At 42.2% G+C, this 21,287-nt stretch overlaps 1 protein-coding gene across 1 annotated transcript in view; it reads right to left on the bottom strand.

Moving 5' to 3' along the window:
• The window catches only part of DMRT1 (doublesex and mab-3 related transcription factor 1), a 64,101-nt gene that overhangs the window by 10,701 nt on the left and 32,113 nt on the right, over positions 1 to 21,287 (bottom strand). The window contains exon 4 of the mRNA XM_066340064.1: positions 15,203 to 15,365. Within this exon, the coding sequence (XP_066196161.1) occupies positions 15,203 to 15,365 (163 nt within the window). The remainder of the gene's footprint in view (positions 1 to 15,202; positions 15,366 to 21,287) is intronic.

The raw sequence follows: 21,287 nt of genomic DNA, 5'->3' as shown, positions 1-21,287 counted from the left end.
TAGTGTATCAGGAACAAAAAAACAGTTCACATAACACCAAGACTAGCCATGTAAATGTAAATTCTGGTGGCTTCTCTTCATATTTCATTGTTGCCAATGTCAATTTATGAAACAAGGATGAAATCCATGCCCAGGATTATGGGCCCTAATGCTCAAAGCATAATCAAATAGTTAATAAGGATGGGCTCAGCTCTTTCAGATTTAACCATTTAATTTTAGAAAACACTGTATCAGTACAACAGAGTTATATTACACAGCTTAAAATTTTCTTTTCGGACATAACTTGCAAGGTTTTGGAAGTCAAGAGGTTACTAAACAATCAGTCAAAAAGACTAAGTCTAATTGCAAGTGATCTGTTATGGTAAATGCAGTATATTTTCAACTTGCAAATAGGTTTATTTACTTTTTAAATTGTCTTATAACTCAACTGTCTCTGCTGGGAAGGGAGAAGACAAAGATCTGCAACTTGTACCACACTTGCAAAAGGAACAGGAGGTTTGTCACTGACTTCAGCATAAGCAACACGATATTCACCAACGACTGTGCCCAAAACTGAGTATGAGGAAAGAAAGACGAAGCCTTATCATTTACATCTTACGATTTGAATGAATCTGCAATTTAAAAAGCCCAAAATGCTTTAAACTGACTTAGTATTACCATGACACTATCATTTTTAATATTAACTTCAATCTGGATGCAAGTTCAGCAGACCTGCAGTAACATGGTTCAACGAGTCTTGATGAAATACACAGCACAAGATGGGTATGTGCAGAGTAAAAATGTTGCTACTTATTTTAAAGTGAGATTCATTTGCCCCAAAGTTTAGGAACCTTGCTGCAGTAAGTCACAATACTTGAGTAAATAGGGACAAAAACAGAACACAAAACATTTTTGAGGTAGTCAAGTAAGTTAAATGAAGTTTCACACAACATTAGGCTTAAGACAGACCTGCTGTGTTGTATTTATATTCATTTCCATGAACACAACACAAGTAATGCTGAGTGTGTGCCATCAGCTGGAGGGCATAGGCTGTGTCTAAGGATGCTGCTGGTGCTGCCAGCTGCATCTCCACAGGCCCAATGATGACCTACACCTCACCTGGTGATGCCCACTTGGCAGGAAGGCCAACCCACCAGGAGCCCGCATTTTCCTCTGGATCCTGACAGCACCAGTCTTGCTAAGGAGGACCAAAACTCCTCTGAGATCACAAGGGTTACAGTCTACAAGCTGTAGGGCCTGCCAGTAGGGCCCAAAAACCTTGGCTATGTTAGCTTCCTTCAAGGTTACTAAGTCCTCTTGTGCCATCTTTCCTTACTAACATTGGAATGGGAGCAAGTGTAGCCGACAAATTTCAACATGCACTTCCCTGGAACTCTCTGAAGTCCAGCTAGTGATAGTGGCAGAAAAGTTCTAAAATACTCAAGTAGATAAACACAAAATCGGAATTTCATTACTGTCATCTGTTGTAGAGAAAATTTTAAGACAGGTCTGTGGGGCCAATCCAGACCCTGGCAGCTGTATCAAAGACTGTCTGCCTCTAAGAAAATCACTGCAACTCTCCATATCTCAGTTAATTTCAACAGTGCTGAATGCAACTCGTGGTTCAACATTCTAAGGGCAAGGCAGGATGAAGGTAAGTGAGAAGTGGAGCTCATCCCCTCCTGCATTGTGCAGCCCTGCTGTGTGCAACCCACCACGACACAGGTGAAGGGAGTCAACAGCATGGGCTGCAAGGGACTTGCACTGCACAGTAACTTGGTGCTGCTCAGGGTCAAGGCAGGGGTTTTTCTCTCTCCTGAAAGACAGGAAGGGCAGGCCTACTCCACACACACAGAGCAACTGAAGGCAGAAAGAAAAGCAGATGAAATGGTCCAAGCTGGAAAGTCAAGAGTCACAGAGGTCAGTCCACAGCTGAGAAGGGCCAATTATTTTCAAACTATAGGATGACCCTATCTGAGCCTTTTTAACCACAATCAGGCAGTTGCACATTCATTTTGGGTAGACCCAGGGGACTAAGGTGTCCATCTAACAGGAATACACCAGATACCTCTTATCAAGCCACTGTTATTTCACTTTGATGTAGACTCTGTTGGCACAAACCTGTGTGCAGTGTTTATGCCTTCAGAAAAACTAGAGACTCAATCCACAAAGTTAAAGATCCTGAAAGCAACTGTGATTCAGGGAAGCACTGGGGCAAGATGTGTTGGTAGAGACAGCTTTACAAAGTAGAAGTTCATATTTATCCAGCAGAGGAAACAGCAAAACCTAATGAGCGAAGTTTTGATTTAGAGTAATTAGGAAAATTTGTACTACAGTTAGAGATACACAGCTAGCTCAAATCTGTCTCAAAACTGGAATTTATCAAAATATGTTCTATAAACTCAAAAGCCAATACAAAAACAATTGCTAAAACACCTAGTGTAAACAGTTGTTCTGGGGTGGGCAAACAGAACCCTCTTTGCAGTGACTGCAATTGCTTGGAGACAGAACTTGAAAGGCAAAATGATTTATAAATGAAGAGGAGACGGCTCTCATTGATTTTTCTCTTCCTTTTATGTCCAAAAAGGAAACAAAACTACTGGCCAACTGGACTAGGAATGTTCTTTTACTTTCAGTAGTTTAATACATGATTCATGCTACGCTTGGAATAAACAAACAACCTACACAAAGCATACAGGGTGTGATTCAGACCTCAGACAAATCTCCAACTTTAGAAACTTAACCGATTTAACAGATACTGTGAGATAAACATCTGGCACACAGCTTTGAAACTGGCACTGTAGTATTTTGAGAAAGCAGGGGATAAATGCAAATATATAAATGCCTATGCTAAAGAAGAAACTAAATTATAACTGTTTGATTTATTTCAAAATGACCTACAGGGAATACTCTGTATAATCTGACTTCCACTCCTTCCTCATCACACAGTAAAATGAAATCCCTACTAATTAAGTCTTCTTTAAGTCTTCTCAATACACTTCAAAACCAACCTCAAGATTCTGTCAGACCTTTAAGAAAATGTGTATTTTGAAAAGAAATGCTCCCCCCAATCCCTTCAAACATTTTTCAAGGGAGCTGTAATCCACACACAGAGGCTTTCAGCTTTTCTTGCATCAGCCTGTGGGTACCAAGGGCAGAACCTTTAGTGGCAGAGGTGGGGCACACTGTAGGGAAGGGCAGGGAGCTGCTGCTGGCATTTGTGCTGTGGGTGCATCGCTGTGTGTGAGCTGTGACACAGCAGGAATGTGCTCAGCAAAAGGCCATTCAGTGGGAAACCACCCTGGCAGAAACTATCAGGTCTCTTCTCTCATTCTCCTTAAACACCAACAGCACAAAAAGGGTAAAATGTGGACATCCTTCTTATCACAGAAAGTAGAGCTGAGTCTCTCTTCTATTCTGCTTCTTCACAATCAGCATTGATATTTATATATGATCATAATTTACACGTGTGGAAGCAATGAGGGGAAGCAAATACTTTTATAGCACGCAAAACAAGTTCACTGGCTTTGCACCAGTGTAGCATTACAAGTCTGGTATTTTTCCGTTTTTCCAGTGAAGGAACACTTTGTCTTGTTTTTGTCTTTTCTCAGTACTGCAGACTACCAAGATGTCACAAGCAGAAAGCAGCTGCAACACTGGCATGTCTAATCTACTTCAACAAGTTTGGAAGAAACGAAATGTAATTTATTATAGCCTATTTATGTCTGCAACAATTACCCTTCAAAACCTGAAGGAGAACAATGTAATTGAAGGTACATGCCTTCTTCCCTGCAGAAACCTCAAACAGCCCCAGGCAAGAGCCAATACAGATGTAGTACAAGGCATTAAGAGAGTGTTGGATGCTGTAGCTAGCAATTATCCTGGTATTTAAACAAATCTATCGCTCATCAGGAAAGCGTTTAGTGCAGTAGTCGGAGCGAGACAGGCTGACACGGAGCACAGCTACTTAACTGTCCCCTCCAGCGATTACACTTTCTCAGACTGAGAGCCATGTCAAATTAAACAACTACACATTGACTTTTCACTTCTGTGAACATTAAGGTATGATTGACAGTTCTTGGATGCTGCAAGGTAGTCATTACAATCAGCCAATATACTGTTAGCTAATTTGTGGTGCCGTTTGGGGTTTTTCCCTCCCTCTATTCTGAGCCATTTCTCTTGGACTGTTTTTACAGTGCCCCGTAGATAACATCTGCTTTGTTTTTTTGCAGAGTCACCATAATAAAAGGTCAATGCCACCACGAGACCCTTGTGTGAGAAAGCAATATGCAATTAAGTGACTCGACCTGCTCTACAAAATACCTTTTTTTTTTTTTTTCTCTTAGTCCTGGCCCACACCCATTTAACTCACATTTGGATATGTCTGGACAGCAACAACGGGATGCTAACACTGCAGTAGATACTGTTAATGTTGCATCCAGAGTATTTTTTCCTAACTCCTGCCCTAAGTCATGGAGATGTCTTTGGTCTATGTAAAGCAGACACTGCAAGAGCAAGGAGTCACCGGGCAGAATGCGAAATTAAATTACAAGCTCTACAGAAGTGTTCTGAGTACATATTCATAAACACCTCAAGCTTCCTGAGGCCATTACAGCATCCCTATGACAGGACACTACTTACTAATACCTGAAGGCTGCAGCTCAGCCTTCAGTTACTAGAAACTGAGCAGATACATAAAGCAGTCAAAGTTGTGAAGAATACACCCCTTTGATTTTATATGCAACATTCTGCTGCCGGAAACCACTATGTTATAAGTGACAGTTTTACTATCTACCCCACTAATTCAAGCCACAAAAGTAATGGTGTCCAAACTTCCCCTTCTCAAAATAAAAGGAGTAAAATAAAATTTAATAAATAATATTTAACACTTTTACCACCACTGCTGTCATCTCCTGCCCATCCTGTACCCTCCCTCCTTCCTAAGAAACCTCACCATATTAGTTAAAGTGTCTGGTAAAGAAGTAGGTGAGATTAACACTGTATCATTAAGCTAATTATGAATACAAATAAGACTAGAATGCTACTGGTAAGCCTAGAAGCCTCTATACTTACATGATTAGTGAATCTGAAGCTTTACCTTCATACTGGCTGTAGCCAATAAAAGACCAGAATCAAAGACCAGCTTTGACTTTTCTAGATAAACGTAGCAGATCAACCAAATAAAATTAGTACTAATAAACATATTTTTGAAAGCTGCTCTGAGCTAGAAAAGTACAATTTCACTGCAGTATTAGCACTTAAAGCAAAAACAAGTGTAGTAACTGAAAATAGGTGAGGAGGACAAATGAAGTACAGTTATCTCTCCTGTCTGCTAGTAACAACTGCAACCCCGCTCCTTTTTCCACTTCTGAACTACATTTAATACTTGAGCACGGATCTCAGAAATCTAAAATTAAATGTAACAGTATTTCAAATATATCTCTCCCTCTGGTTGAAAAGTCAGGCAATAATAAAACCAAAAGACTTCAGTGAAGATTCCAGAAAATGACAGCTTTGTTTAGAACTCAGAAGATAAAGCAGTCACAACACTTAAGACAGTGAAATACAGCTTAATTCACAGGCTTTGCAGAACAGCGCTGAACTAAAACCACACAAAATCACAGGAAGTATTTAAAAACTTCGCTGGTCTGTCCCAAATATTTTTTCTTTTTAATCCGTTAACTACCACCCAACTTCTACTGAAGCAAGTTATTGTCCTTGTCTGCAGGCCAACCAGCATAAAGTGCTTTCCATTTTATACTGCTATTACTGCTAAACTCCAGAGGTGTTTCTCAGACCACCAGATGCCCAAGACAGCACATTTATCTCCAAAGACTCAGTCTCAGCTTACTGACACATGAAGTGTCTTGGATGTATTTTGCACTGGCTTCCCACTTATGTAATTAGACAAAAGCATCTACTATTTTATCCTATTCTCAATGACCTTCTGCACACACTGCAACTGAAAGGACCAACACAAGCAGGGAGAACACGTCCAATCCCACCACACAGCCAGGTGTACAGTAACTTCTGTAGTTTTTTGAATTTTAAAGCTTCTGCCTAAGTCTCCCCCACATCTTCTGGCTCAGTGCTTCATCTTTCAAGATCTAGGAGACATCTACACATAAAACCCCCACAAAACCCAAACCTGCTCAGCTCTGTTTTGTTGGGTACCAGCCAACTCCATCATCTCTACCATAGATAGAAAACTCTTTGAAAAAAAAAGAACTGTTTGAAAGTAAATGGCTACTTCACTGAAGAGTTAATGCTACAATGCAACACTTTAACAAAATACTGAAATACTTACTAAGAAACAGCATGAACATAAAGACAGGGTCCCCTCAGAGAAATCTGTGAGCATATACAGAATATGTGCAGAGTGTATGTGTATCTATATATCCACGTATATCGATATAGGCACCCACACACAAGTGCAGGTATGTGTAGATTATATATATTATATATATAAAGCTAACTTTCAGTCCTCAGAAAACAAAAGCTATCCCCATATAACAGCCAAATTCCTACATAACTCAATTTCGACATCTCATCTGGTGTGAACTGCACTCATTCCTAGTGTAAACCCCAGCGCGCTCTGCAATGATATACTGTAATGTCACATCGCAATCTGGATTTACTATAAAGGGCTGCTGACGAGTTTCAGAGCAGTAAACATTGCTGCGAGGTGTATTTCACACTGAGCTGGTTTTTATGAAGAACACTTCACTGCCCAGCCACGGCACCCAGATGATGAATGGTGAAAGATGCATGACAAGCTTCATCATTGTTTGTAAATCTTAACTGTTCCTGCTCACTAACTCTGCAGGCAATTTTCAAAGACAGCGGCCGACAGAAGGACAGCACAGCTTTCCTGAAGGTTATTCAACTTGTACTTGGCCTGAGCTATGCCTGTGAGGAGCACTGGAAATAAACTCGTCAGCTACACTGAATCATAGAATTAAAAACGTCTGATATGCAGGCACACTGATGGTTACCAAATTAAGAAAGCCCATTAAGTAGCCTTGGTACCTGCCCCCTACCCTGCCATGCAGGGTTACATATATCAAGTGCAGGGAACATACTTCAGTACTATTTACACATCCAATATAAATATGTGTATTTATAAACAGGCAGAATTAATTATGGGCTGTCTGGTCCTGCTCCCACATGACGATTCCCTGTTATCCTGAGCAGTTACACACAGCACTCCAACATCCCCCAACAACTTTGCCCGCTGCTTGTAGGAAAGTTACTTCTCTTCTGTCAGAAGTTTGCTTTCGTGACAGGGGAATGGAAAAGACACAAAACTCACAGCATGCAAGCATGGCAGTGGGAACAGATGCTACCCTTCTCTCTTTCCCCTGAGATTATTCTGGCAGCAGCACCATCTATTGCAACAACCACTTGCAAAGAATCACAATTCAGCTCCCTCCAAGAGGCAAGGCCAGCCTACACTACAGAGACTTATTTTTTCTTTTCTTATTTTCTTTGAGCTCAGTAACAACCCCTCTTTTGCTGGAGTTTCTCACAATCTGCACAGGGTTATTTAAAAGCACACGAAGCTGTGAAAGAGCTAGCTTAGATGTAGACTCTCACCTGAGCTGCAAAACTGGCATCAACTGCACCATGGTCTAGACAGACTTCTATGCACTGAAAAGATTACAGCTGAATATGCAGTTATCTCTTCTTTTAGCCAGAAGAGTTACGAGGACGAAACTGCACATTAAAGCAAAGCAAAGAGACTGGTGGTTATCACTGCTACAATTACAAATCATGCCTGGGTAATCACTTCTGTCCTGACAAGATGGCTTCATTTGTTCTATCACTTTATGGAAAAGTCTGATGGTTGATTTCTACCAGTTTCTGTCACAGAGGAAAAAATTCTCTGTCCAGAGGTAATAAATTTAGAGTATCAACGACATACCATGTGTAAAAGAAAGCAGCTCAACTGTTAGTGCTCATTTTTTTCAGTGAAGGACCCAACATCCATTAAAGCATGAAGAAAAATCCCACAGAGCCTCATTAGCTACAGTAACATCCACCATCTGACATACAGAGCAGCCTATATATACATGCACAAAGTTAAGTCTAGAGGTGCAGTGGGTACAAGCCACTTGTCTCTCAACATATGGCTCTAAAATGTTTGCAACTGCAGGAGGCACTGAGAAACCTCCCTCTGGTCAGAGAAGGTAAAGCAGAAGAGGGAAGGAAGGTGTCCAAGGAAAGCCAAAAGAGCCATTATGTGTTCCAGGACAGCACCCTGGCAGGTGCACAGAGTGATGCTGAGGACCTGTGCAGGACCAAGGTGGCATCACTCCCCCACTGCCAGCTCTCTGCTGCACCCTCAGGGAGGCTTTCCCAGCTGGGATTGATGGGACACCACAAAATTCTTTTCACAGAAGGAAATTGAAGAAGTAGAGATTTTGGCAGTACACATAAATGCATTTCTTTGGATGTGGCACTCGCCTCGGCCAACTCTACCACTGATTTAAGTTTCCTCAGGATAGAAGGGCTTTCCTCAAACCCTTGTTATACCAATTCAAAGCCTGAAACTCATAATAAAATGAAGGCTTCAATTTCAAAAACGCTCCATCCTTCGATCCACACAAAATACTAAACAATGGACACATACGTCCCATTAAGAAAAACTCTTTTTCTGATAACCATCCAAGTGCATGTAGTTTTGCACATGTGAGGGAATGAGGTGCCACTGGCAAATGCTGAGGGTTCAGGCTGCCCCACTCTCTCTTGCCAGGATGATGAAAAATGAAGGCATTCCCACACAGTTTCCATGAGAGCTTAAAATTCCTGCTAGGGGCTGCTAAAGCCTCAGTCCTTCTGGATCTACATTTCTACAAAAACAGGTGGAAAGCCTTCAAAAATAGAGGTTCTTCTGCTACTTTCGAGGCAGGACCACTGGATGCTTCCTTATCAAACAGCAAGAGTTTGTCAGTTGTCCTGACACGAATCAGCAAAACCTGTGAATCAGTAATTCTGCAGTCATCCAGTGCAAAGCCGCTCTGTGTGCTTTTGAGTGAGCCTAACATAAATGCCGCATCTAGAGAAGAAACTACTAAAATGAGCCTTTTAATCTGGACTGAACTAAGGAAGAATGCAAAAAAAACCCAGCTCATATTACTTTATTTCTAGGGATTCCTGTCAGACCTTATTAAGTTATTTTAATATTGCTCAAGTCTCCACTAATACAATCTCACTGAGAACACAGACCAGTAATTTATAAAAAGAGTTCCATACACAAAAAAATGAGCTTGCACTGAATATGCCTTACATTCTCAAATGCATTTTGACAGCTGCTGTTACAATTATTGAAATTATCAAGTGTGATTAACACTGTCATTAATCAGGGTTGGCAACCTGATTAGTTTAAAAGATAAAAAAAGGCCACCCTCAACAACTGTCTGTTCTGCTACACCCCAAATTCAAATTTTTAATGAAAATTACATGCTAAAAAGTCAAGTCATTTGCCTGAAGAGATCTATAAGACATTGTCTTGTGCATGCAACATAATTAAGGCATGCAAACGTAATACAAAATCTGATCACCGTGTTTGAAATCAGTTCCAAAGGGAAGCTGCATGCAATACAGCCATTGAGGACTGTAAGAAACAGAAATAAGAATGCACAAAAAAAAAAAAATCAGTTGCCTCAAGGTCAAGTGACCCACTTGAACTAACTGTTGAAGATCTACAGATTTAGATCTTTACTCCTTTCCTCTTCTTTGGTGTTATTCCAAAATCTATTGCCAAGAGTTTGATGTAAAATGACAGTGGAAATTAAGAATCCTGAATTTTCAGCAAACACTGCTTGCTCTTTCATCATTAAGGACAAATATTCTTGAGTAGAGGTCACTTTTTAAGATGCACAGACAGACACAAAAGCTTAACACTGATGAGCCTCGGGGTGCAAAATTTTATCCTCCCTATACTCTGCTGCTGAAACCCTTCCAAACTCAAGATGCTTTCTGCTGATGCTCTCCAAAGAGGTGCACAGAAAAGGAGTACAAGGAGTGTGTCTCACCTGACAACACCTGGACTGCCTGGGATTGAAACAGCTACTCTTAAGCTTACAGACTGGGGCTACCCGGCTGTCAGAGGAGAATTTGGGCTATTTGCTACAATTGTTCCCCAGTTTCCATGAACTTTATTAGCACAGCTTTGTCAGTGCATCTCCCCACTGGCTGCTAATTAAGAGCAAACAAGAGGCAAGGCTTTTTGATGCTCTTTGGGGTAATTTCTCAGCCATATCAAACCAGCCTGCCCTTTTTGCAGTGCCATCTTTGCAACTTCAATGCTTGCAGAAGGCAGTTCAGGTTCAAGCAAATGGTCACAGAGACCTCTCTCAGGTCAAGAAGTCCTGGTAGAAGATGCCGCCATGTGCCTCTGAAGTGTTCCTTGTTTGTCATGGCATTCACTTCTAGGACATATGTTCATGCAAAATTACAACTTATAGGAAGCCACAACAAAGGGGAATACCTTCGGCACACAAAAACCCAGTTAGGAAGAAAATTTCCAATCTTTCCATCTCTCATGCAGGGGGCACACAGCATTCCCTGCATTCCAGCAATGCTTTTCTCAAAGTGAAACTTTTTATCTTAAGCAGGGAGACTGCTTCCAACATGCCCTTTCTTGTGGAACTACTGGAAGAGGCTTTTTACAAAGCTGCTCCAGTTTGGCCAGGCTTTTGCCATGGTTCAGTACTGCTCTTAATACAGCATCCAAGCACAGAAGCCAAGGGTGAGTCTCTAAAAGCAGATTCTGGAAATAATCTATGTCACTTTCACTTCCACAACTTTAAAACTGGGGATATCTGCTATTTGAATTCCAGAAAGGACTGTGAAAAAGCGTTTCAGTGCTGGAAGCTGTTATGCTGACACAGAAAACCTGTTACCAGAAATGTTCTTCTTCATAAAATGATGTTTGCTTATTTACACAAAACTGCTGATGTTTTCTCCATTAAAATATTTTCTTATGTATCTTTGGGAGAATTTTCAGACTCCTGCTAATGTTTAGCTGCAAACACAGCACTTGCTCCTGTGCTTCATTCCTTGTATTTCCAACACTCATGACACTTAGGACAGGAAAATAAAAGAATTCAAATCTGTCCAGGAGCTGGAACAAAACTTTAAATGCAAGACATCTCTTTCACCACAGCCAGACATATGGTGTAATTATCCCAACATTTCACAGAATGATGACAAAGAGGAGGTTTTACTCCATGCTGACTTTAATACCAGGTGACTCCCCTAAAATCTGAAATGTCTGCAAATACAGGGATGTTTATTCTTTGCATCTTTCTATTTGAACGCTGAATTTTTCTGCCACTTTCCCAGACCTGGAAAACTTTTATACAGATAAGTATATCCTGAACTTTCATGCAGTGAAAACAGGAGCCAGAGTGAGGCATGTACCTTGCATGTGCTCTCTTGCTCTCTCAAACCAAGGTCTCGCATGGGTTATTTCACAAATATAAATGCTGGAGAGGCTGACTGAAAATCACTGGAAGGTGTTAGACTATTCTGGGTAGTCAGCCAAACCTAAGAAGCTTCATTATTAAAAACAAACCAAACACAAGCCCAAAAAAAGCATGCAACTGTCGCACAGAAATCAGCGGGAACAAAGTAACAACAAACAAGGGATTTGTCTTTTGGAGATGAAATACCTTGTTGTGTCCCACTCTCACTTCCCCATTTCTCAACTGGTCTTCCAAAACTACGCTTTTGCATGCACATGCACAATATTTGACTTATCAAATGTATTTTCCTCCCGTTGCTTTTGCAGAAAGAAGGAGAAGGAAATATTTTGCAATACTGAGTAAAAAATCCCCCTCCTACCTAGAAATTACTGGCTAAAACTTACAACTCTGTGACCTAAGGAAGCCGTCTAAAAACATCCTCTTGCTGTTTGTCACTGGTTCATCAACTTCCTCTCCCCCTTTTTCCCAGTTTCTGCTGAAAGGGTAGCAGCTGTGCTTAGGTGGAAGTAAAACATTTTACTTGGAAATACTTCGGACTGTGTTTCCAAGGGGGTTGACTGATGGTATTTTGCCACACAGAAAATGTCAGTTATATTTATTACTATTACTATATGCAAAACACTGCAACATGCCATGATGGTCCTGTACAAGTGCTGAAAGCTTCCAGGGATCTTCACATCATTGGCAAAAAAGAAAAGTGTAGATCAGCTAGTGCATCCCTCCCACCTTCTACTGTAACTGGTCTAAGCAGGAGGTTAACTTACCAGTTAAATGGTAAAAAAATTTAAAATTAGTTAAATGGTCTCACTCAAACACCAAGACAACATTTTAACTGGCAAAGCCTCTATAATCCTGAATTTGCAGCTGAATTAATAGTGGGTAATAGACGGTATGTCTGTTAGATCACTGCAGATTTGTGCCTGGGAATTTAACAGCCATTTTTGCTGAAGATGTATATTTCAGATGTTTTGAAAATTTGGCTAAAAACAATCAGGTTTTTTATTTTGACTTGCAGCTCTTCTAAGTACACTGTTACTCTCCTGCAAAATTTCTGTGTTAGCAATAGTAAGTCTTCACAGAGATCTTAAAAATATAGTCACATGTTTGCTGCAGGAGTTCAGGTGAAGTTTTACAGTCTACATTATATAGCAAATTAGATCAGATGATCCTAATGTTCTCTTCAGGATCTAAAATCCATCAATATATATTTTGAAAAACAAAGGAAGCCTCTGAACATGACTACCACTTCAAACATACAAAAGGAATGAATAAAGTATGTTTGCTTCTTTAAAACACATGCTAGAGTTGTCTCCAGCAAGTAGCAACCACTAACCCTGCAGAAACACATCATTTAGGCTTCATAACAAAGGAGTCAGGCACTGGACAGAAAGCTCAGCCTGACAATCAACAGATAAATACTTAAGAATGTGTCTTTTATAGGAGACAGCAACTGCAATATATGCAGTAAATACTTTGGGGAAATGACCCACCCTCTCTAATACACAGCATCCACTCAGGACTCACACATGTGACAATAAAGAGGCAACAAACTTCCAGCCCTCTAAGGTCTGCGAAAAGCACCAGAAGAAAAATGTCACGGAAGAGTAAATCATGTATTTCCTGGGGATATTATTTTGTCTGTAGACAGAAGAAGTAAAAACATCTCCTCCAAGAACATGCCTAAGAAAAAAGAAGATGGTTCTAAGAAGCATGATCCTGCTACGGATCATGGCTATGATCCTGCTCACAGGTTCAAATTTCTTCCAAAAACATTGGTGCCTCTTTCACCCACTAGCTCCCTGCTATGGAAAAACACTTCTTCAGAGTCTAGAAAATGCTGTTTGATCTCAGTAAATTACATCTCACTGCTTGTCGGTTTCTGATTGATGGTGTAACTTAGGGAACAATATCTGTGTGTGGAATAGTGTCTGGAGAAGCAGTCAGGGATTATTGAAAATACAGTATTTATGCAGTTTAAAAATCAGTGGAACATTACGTATAATTTTTTTCTAGAGTGATGAAAAATTACTGAAGTGCATTTGGGAACAAAGGGTATAAGGGTCTTTTGTCTATTTTTAAAACACTTGGCTGGTAAGGCTTCTTAGTGAGTTAGTAATGATGGATGCAAGAAAAAGTGTCAACTGCAGTTGAGCATAAAACCAACTGCTTCTCCAACCAATGGGCAGAAAGGAAGACGTCACTGCTCAGTGGCGGTTATAAAAGAGGGAATAAAATAAAGTTGAAGAAAAGAGAAGGAAAATGAACCAAGGGTCACTGACTTTTCTAAGCCATTTAAAACTGCTGGAGAAGGAGGAAAAGTCTAAGGTTTCATCACATCATGTATTGTTTCTTCATCTATCTAACACGTCATAGTTAGTTGGAAGACTTTCAGGAACAGCCACTATGAAAGAACAGCTACCTCTTCAACAGAAATGATTCTGGAGTTAGTGAATACAAGGGCTCAGTGCCAACTTACACGAGCCACAGGTGTGATTTATACACACCTCACCTTCCAAAACATCATTTGAGTCCTTAAGGTCCTGTCATTGCAAAACCACATGACACAAACAAAAGAGACACCAGGACTTCAGTCACAGAAAGACTGACTGAGAAAAAATATGGAACCTACACAACATAAATCCTTCCACCAGACAGAAAGAGGAGAAGACTAATTACAACTAAGAAGACGAAGAAGGAAAGAGAAGCAAATGAGGATGGATGCCGTCATCAGTGCTGTGACTCTGCGAAATAAAAAAACAAACAAAAACAACCCACTGAAACTTGGTGGGTGTAAAGCAAATGAAAAAATAGTAATTCCCATGGACCACTCAAAATTAAACTGCCATGTTCACTGGTTGGTAGAGAGAAACAAAATGCATGAAAGGCTTATTGCCCTGGCTCAGGATATCTTTGCATGCTGGGAAGTGTGAAGATTTTGCTCTCTGTTTCTCTTACTTCTCCAGCAACAGTTACTGACCTCATTCAGTGATGGAGAGGCCGCTCAGTGGAGCTGGATCACTCCAGCAGAGCCATGTTAATACCTGTGTCAGCACTGTCTGCTACAGGAGTAAGGGAACAAGGAAGTGTGAGAAACACTGTCAAAACCACAGGGTAAATTCACCAGCACTGGAAATTACTGCGGATTACAGTAATCCTTAGGACAGCCTGAAACACAATATGGAAAGAAAGATTTATCTGCAGAAGTTTTAATGTAATGTGGTATGATGAGTTTGGAAAAAAAACCAAAAAAACCCAGAAGCAAATCTACAAAGGGCTTCATTATATGGTTGGGATGCAGGAGTAGTTCCCACACGTGGTTCTGAAAGGATGAAGAAGGCTCAGTGGGAGGCCTGCAGAAAAAAATCACAGCAATTCTGAGAAGAAAGGTTACCCTGAGGTTGGAGCAAAGATTGTTATTTATTCCTGTGAGGGAGCCAGGTGGTAAGCACCAAAGACAGCACCTCAAGTGCTGTATAACTGAAGAGACATATGTAAGTGGAGAAGGTACAACTAACTGGACTCCTGAACCATGAGGCTTCTAAAGTGCAAGACTGCATGACGGTACACCATCAGCCTTACTTTGCCACCACACTACAAGCCTTCCAGAAATCAGCCACCATCTTTAAAACAGCTATTTTACGATGCTGTGCTTCCTTCCCAGCAGCAACCCACACCTCCTGGGTGCAGGTCCAAGGCAAGGTGGTGCCACACACCCCAGCGGGTGCACTTACCTCTTGCTTTTGACTCCGAGGAGGAGGGGATGTCCTCCGAGGTCAGGATTTGGGGAAGGCACATGGGAGCTCCTACGCCCTGTCCCAGGTAGGAAGCAGGTGGGTAGTAGGAACACATGCGGTACTGGGAGCTGACAGCATGGTGTCTCTCCATGCCTTTCACCTGTCAGGAGAGAGAAATGCAACAGCAACCTGTGAAAGCCAGGCCCCAGTGCCATGGGGACACCCTGCTATCCCTGCCCCCCACCCCTCCATGGCTTTGAAGGAGGTTACAGTGGGTGCATGGGAAGTAAAATTCTGATATGCTGGCCTTGTGGTTTTGATTTTGTGGCTTCACAGTGCCTACAGTGACCAGCTACAGGCAGCATGGCATGAGGTGTCACCCAGCAGCAGCAGCAGCAGCCCTATGGCTGTTTTATCTTACTACAGATGGAGATGCATGTGCACACAAGCAAGTACCTTGACTTCAAGCAGCCTCCTGCCAAGCCCCCAGCGTATGGCACAGACAAGTGTATACACCTGGCCAGTGCCAGAGGTGTTCATCCAGCTCCTACACCTCCCCAAAGACTGACCCACCTCAGACTGGTGGTCACTGCTCTGCCAGGGACCTGCTGGCAGCTGAGGGGGACAGTCCTATTCACTGACTTTCACAGAATATGCTCCAGTGAGTTGAGCAGTGCCACACAGAAAAACAAACAGTGTTTTCCTTACAACACTGAAAAAAGCAGGTTGTGTTTAGACTACACAGGAGGCCAGCTGTGAAGCCACAACTGGACACACCAGCCAACAGGTCTGCTATGTCAGCACAGCATCCACTAGACACCTCTTTTCCCTTCCACAGATTGCAGCAAAGGGGCAATACTCAGAAATCAAAGTTTATCCCACTCCAACTCCATGATATCATCCAAACTGATTTCCTCAAAGAAGTGGTAACGCTTTTTAAATTTGTGTTTTATGAAAGAACCACCCATTACTATTATTTGTTTCAAAGCCCTACAATGCAACGTGGCCTCTGTGCTCCAAAAATGCAGCCAAAACACTTCACAAGATCAACATTTTCAACAGCAAAGGCAACACTACCTGGTTTCCCTAAGTATGCTGGGAAGTGAATGACTGAAAGACAGAAATCTTCCGGGCAGAGACAAAACATTAGGGTTTCATACTGGTTATGGTAGCAGCAGTGCCCAACAGTAATGCACATCCAGCTATGCCATTGCACAATGGCTGTGTAAGCAGACATGCTTGACAGCCTTTTCAGCTACGTCCCACCTCAGGTCTGCCTGCTCCACTGTGGCTCCCCTGGGCCCCAGCCAGCTGTGCCTGGAGCACTGACCCTCAGCCTTCCCAGGCCCCAAAGCTCAGAGCCAAGGAGCAGAGCAAGCTGGGTGTGAACCTGCTGCTCCAGATGGCTGCCCCATGCCAGCACACCTACAGGGTCTGGTCCTGGCAGTAGGAGCCACCAGCACCTCCCAGAACCACATCAGAATGCAGTCACCCCTTGTTTTCCAATACTCATTTTCAGTACTCATTTTCAAATGACTAGCTGCAAATAATGTGGCCTGAGCCACATAAAATCCTGGTGGTGTTCTCTTAGGCATGTTTGCAGTGAGATGAGGTGGAGAGCGAGAGAGAGAAGGGTGGCTGTTCACAGAAGTAAAGTGCACTTCTGCCATATTTCTGACAGAAGCAGTTGCATATACTTGCACATGTACTGAGGGACTTGTCTTTAGCTTGTGAAAGTTAAGAGGTTTTCTATTATAAATTAAAGTAATACTTAAAATTTTTGTTTTTTCTACCTTCACCTGCAGAAAGAGTTCAACACACACTGAAGTTCCATCAAGAATAAATAATAAATTGCTCTTCAAAAATTTAATTCATCATCCTGAAGAAATCTGAACTCAAATGAACCACTGACATTGCTTCTCATCTTCTGGCAAAGGGCATCCTCCTTTTTGGAAACAAGACTCCCTTAACAAAACCTTGCCTCTGTCAAACTACAAACTGCCCAAAAGCACAGTCCAAAGGGCATTCTGAATCTGCACACCTGCAAAGCTCAACAGCTCTGGAAGTACTGGGGAAAAAAAAAAAAAAAGTTAGCAAACTCCTCTCTGTCTGCGGTGTTGCACACAGTCCTCCTTCCCTTGGTGGGGCAGGGCAGCATCCACAGACCTCACATCTCCGTTTCTCCCTTGTACAAGGCCATGTGTCCAAATGCACAACTGAGGAAAGGCTGCCTGCAGGAGACAGCACTATTTCAGCTGTAACAAAATGGAGGGATCGCTCCCTGGCATGGACTCGATCATGCACACGCTTCCCCTCCCTGTAGAGAGATCTGCCTCCTTCCAACACTTCTTTCAGGGGTTTTCTCCATTCCTTAAAAAAACAACTCACCTAAAATCCCTAGATGCAATGAATTATTACTACTATTATTATTAGTGTGTGGTAGCTGGCTAGCAAGAGACATGTTTTATAATCTTATTACCCACACCAAGTCTATGAACCACAGTTCTACCGACAGCCAGAGGCTTGGCTCTGCAAAGAATATGCTGTGTATTAACCACTGAAGAAAATCTGAAAGCTTTTGGTTTTGTTTTATTAATCTGTTTAGAATCCACACCACAGTAAATCTGAACCATAAGGTTTCCTTTTTATAGTGCTTAGCGATCCTATTTTACAGTAACAATAAAAAAACAACCAGCTGTAAAAATTCTTGACCTTAGCACTGCATTAAAAAGAGGGCTTAGGAGACCTCATCAGAAGGGACATATTAACTCCTGCAGCTCTGTGGAATCCTTCCAGGTTTTTGGGTGCCAAAAAGGGAGATCAAGACAGCCTTGTGGAGATCCCGGAATATTCAGATTTTTTTCAATCTGGGGCAGTTCAGCTTTCCAAACGCTACAAGTTAGGTACCAGGTTTGGGATCCTGTCCAGGGGGAATTCTGGGACCATGCATGGATCACAGGATGAGAGTGCCTCTCCTTCTGGTGTCTCCTGCCTCCCTTGCCCCTTCCACCCCTCCAACAAAGCTGAGATAAGCATGAGCTGGGACAGCCCCACAAACCACTCTGGTTTGCATCACTGCAGGCTACATGCCAAAAGAACAAGGCATATTTTAGGTGAGCAAGAGCTGCAGAACGGAAAGCCATGCATTAGTCTTTGCAGAAGGCAATCTGAGCTCCTCAGCTGCTTCCCTTCCATCCATCCACTGCTTGTGCCCTGCTCCAGCTGCAGGATTCACCAAGTACCTCACAGATTTTAGTGGGAGACACATATCACTGGAGCAGCAGTTGGCCTATGCAACATTCACAGTAATGTAAACTCAGTAATGTTTTAAAAGATGTACTGCAAGCAATGATGGGATGCTTACAACACATGAACAAATAAATACAGCCTGACTGGAAGGCCATGAGTGCATTGGAAGTTCTTTCCCTATGCCTTGAAAAGCCACTGTGAGGAACTGAGAGGCAGCTGCAGTTTGCCCCTGCACAGATTAGCTGGAAACAGGACTTGTTCATCACTGGGCAAAATGGTCAGTGCAGCCCTCCAGCTATGTCCAACAGTGACAGAACACATAGCAAAATCCAGGGAAAACATGGGGAAAATGCTCTTGTATCAGACCATGCCTCAACAGCTGGTGGAAAGAGTATATAGAGCCCAATTCCTCTTCCCAAGACTCTGGCAGCATCTGCATAACCTCTACATATCTTCTTCATGGAGAAAGAACTGAGAGAAGGTGGCCAAACCAGAAACAGGAAGGTGTTAAAGCAGGCACAAAGTGGTGACTCAACTTTCTTGCCTCAGAGGTTAGAAAATGGTCCTGTGCTTCCCACATATTTATTTAGCCAAAACATCACCGCTGTAATTCATTTATTTGCAGAAGCAAACACAGTCTTCTTCTGGTGAGCACACCAGTGTTATTTTAGCAGTTGATCCTGACCATGGGGCTTGTTTCCAACAAAGATAAACAGGAAAAGGTCATGGATGCTACTCCTGAGTGACACACAACACAGAAGGTCCAAGTGCAATCCTTCAGTTCTGCCACTGGGGTGCCATATGATCTTGGCCATATCACTTTACCCAGGATTTACACCCTTTTATTCCACCCATGACTCAGCAACAAACTTACCAAACTCAGTAATTATAGCAACACCAGAGAAACTTAGAAGTTTAACATAGCTTACTCCTGTCTTGGTCTTAAAGTCAATTTTAGTGGGCACAAAATTGCATTTGTGTCATTGCTTGCAAGTAAGAGAATTCAGAGGTTGGTTTTTGGCATGGGCAAGAAGGCATCCACTGGGCAATGAAACAGCAATTCAGGCAACAGATTGTCACTTGTGAGCCGTGTGACTGTGGCAAGTTATTTAATACTTCCCTGCCTCAGTTTCTGCAGTTATAAACCAGGTTTCCTGCAACTCTCCCACCCTGCAGTGTTACTGCCCATGTGCTGACCCCTCACAACTACTGTTGCACTCATGCTGCCCAAGGTGGTTCATTCCTAAAACCAGCTAAGCATGTTTTCCAGCACAAGGAAAAAATGAGTCTATGATACCCTGCCTTGACTTACTTTGATTCTAGCACAGAAAATACAAGACACATCTATATCTGTCCCCCCTTGATAGACAAACTTAATTAACCTTTGCTATTCTGTTCCAACCTATTCTTTTAGACAAAGGCAGTGACCCATAAACAATATGTTACCATCAGAATCTCAACTGCAGTGACACCTAGAGATATAGCCCTATCAGCAGTATTGGAAAATAAACCACTTAGATTAGCTCCTCCAAGAAATATGGATTGCATTCATGTCACACATGAGCTGTCAGAAACATTAGGATACTTTTAGCATAAATCTGCAGTGTGAAGGGTATGTTATGAATACAGTATATAATTCACTGCTTACACATAAAATTGGGACTGTCTTGGGTGACTTGCACAATGTGTATATATTTACACACACATGCACACATTTTACACGGACTTCTGGAGAGTAAGACTGCAATTTCTATAAGAGAGACAGGCTTTTTGGAGGAAAAACTGGGCCAGGAAGCAGAAGCAGGTGGCAGAAGTTGGAAACAGCCATCTTTCTTTGCTAGCAAGTGGCTATTCTTCAAACTCCTAGCTGTCCTATCACAGCCACATACTTCTGGATTTAGTAAAAGCGAATCTTTTCAAGTTCAGTACTTCTAAGAAATCCTTAGAAAAGTTCCCTCCATCAGCAATACTAAATATTTCATTTCCAGATGGTAAATGTAAATCCCATATTAGAAAATAAGTAAAAATTTCCCAGTTTCTCACAAATGTTAGGGTTTGCTCTGATATGGTGTAAAAAAAAGAACAAAAAAGTTGAGGTTCTGAAAGTGAGAATACTGGTTTGGCAAGAGGGAAGGGAAGGGAAGGGAAGGGAAGGGAAGGGAAGGGAAGGGAAGGGAAGGGAAGGGAAGGGAAGGGAAGGGAAGGGAAGGGAAGGGAAGGGAAGGGAAGGGAAGGGAAGGGAAGGGAAGGGAAGGGAAGGGAAGGGAAGGGAAGGGAAGGGAAGGGAAGGGAAGGGAAAGGGAAGGGAAGGGAAGGGAAGGGAAGGGAAGGGAAGGGAAGGGAAGGAAGGGAAGGGAAGGGAAGGGAAGGGAAGGGAAGGGAAGGGAAGGGAAGGGAAGGGAAGGGAAGGGAAGGGAAGGGAAGGGAAGGGAAGGGAGGAAGGGAAGGGACGGGAAGGGAAGGGAAAGGGAAGGGAAGGGAAGGGAAGGGAAGAGAAGAGAAGAGAAGAGAAGAGAAGAGAAGAGAAGAGAAGAGAAGAGGAAGAGAAGAGAAGAGAAGAGAAGAGAAGAGAAGAGAAGAGAAGAGAAGAGAAGAGAAGAGAAGAGAAGAGAAGAGAAAATTCTGAAATGTGTCCAAAACCTCCACACCAGCCTTGGCATTTCCCAGGAGCAGGATCCCTGAAGTTACCAGAATACCAAAGAAAAAGCAGGCAGTGGTCCCCAGGTGTGGGAGTACATCTTGATTAAAAAATCTTGATGATTTTTAATGGCTTAGCTGTGTGAACCAGAAGTTTTAGCATTTTTTGGGGATGATGTTGACTCACAACGAGTCC

This window comes from Sylvia atricapilla, chromosome Z (assembly GCF_009819655.1).
Source record: "Sylvia atricapilla isolate bSylAtr1 chromosome Z, bSylAtr1.pri, whole genome shotgun sequence".
In the NCBI taxonomy this organism is placed as follows: Eukaryota; Metazoa; Chordata; class Aves; order Passeriformes; family Sylviidae; genus Sylvia; species Sylvia atricapilla.
This window is presented reverse-complemented; position numbering and strand designations above follow the sequence as displayed.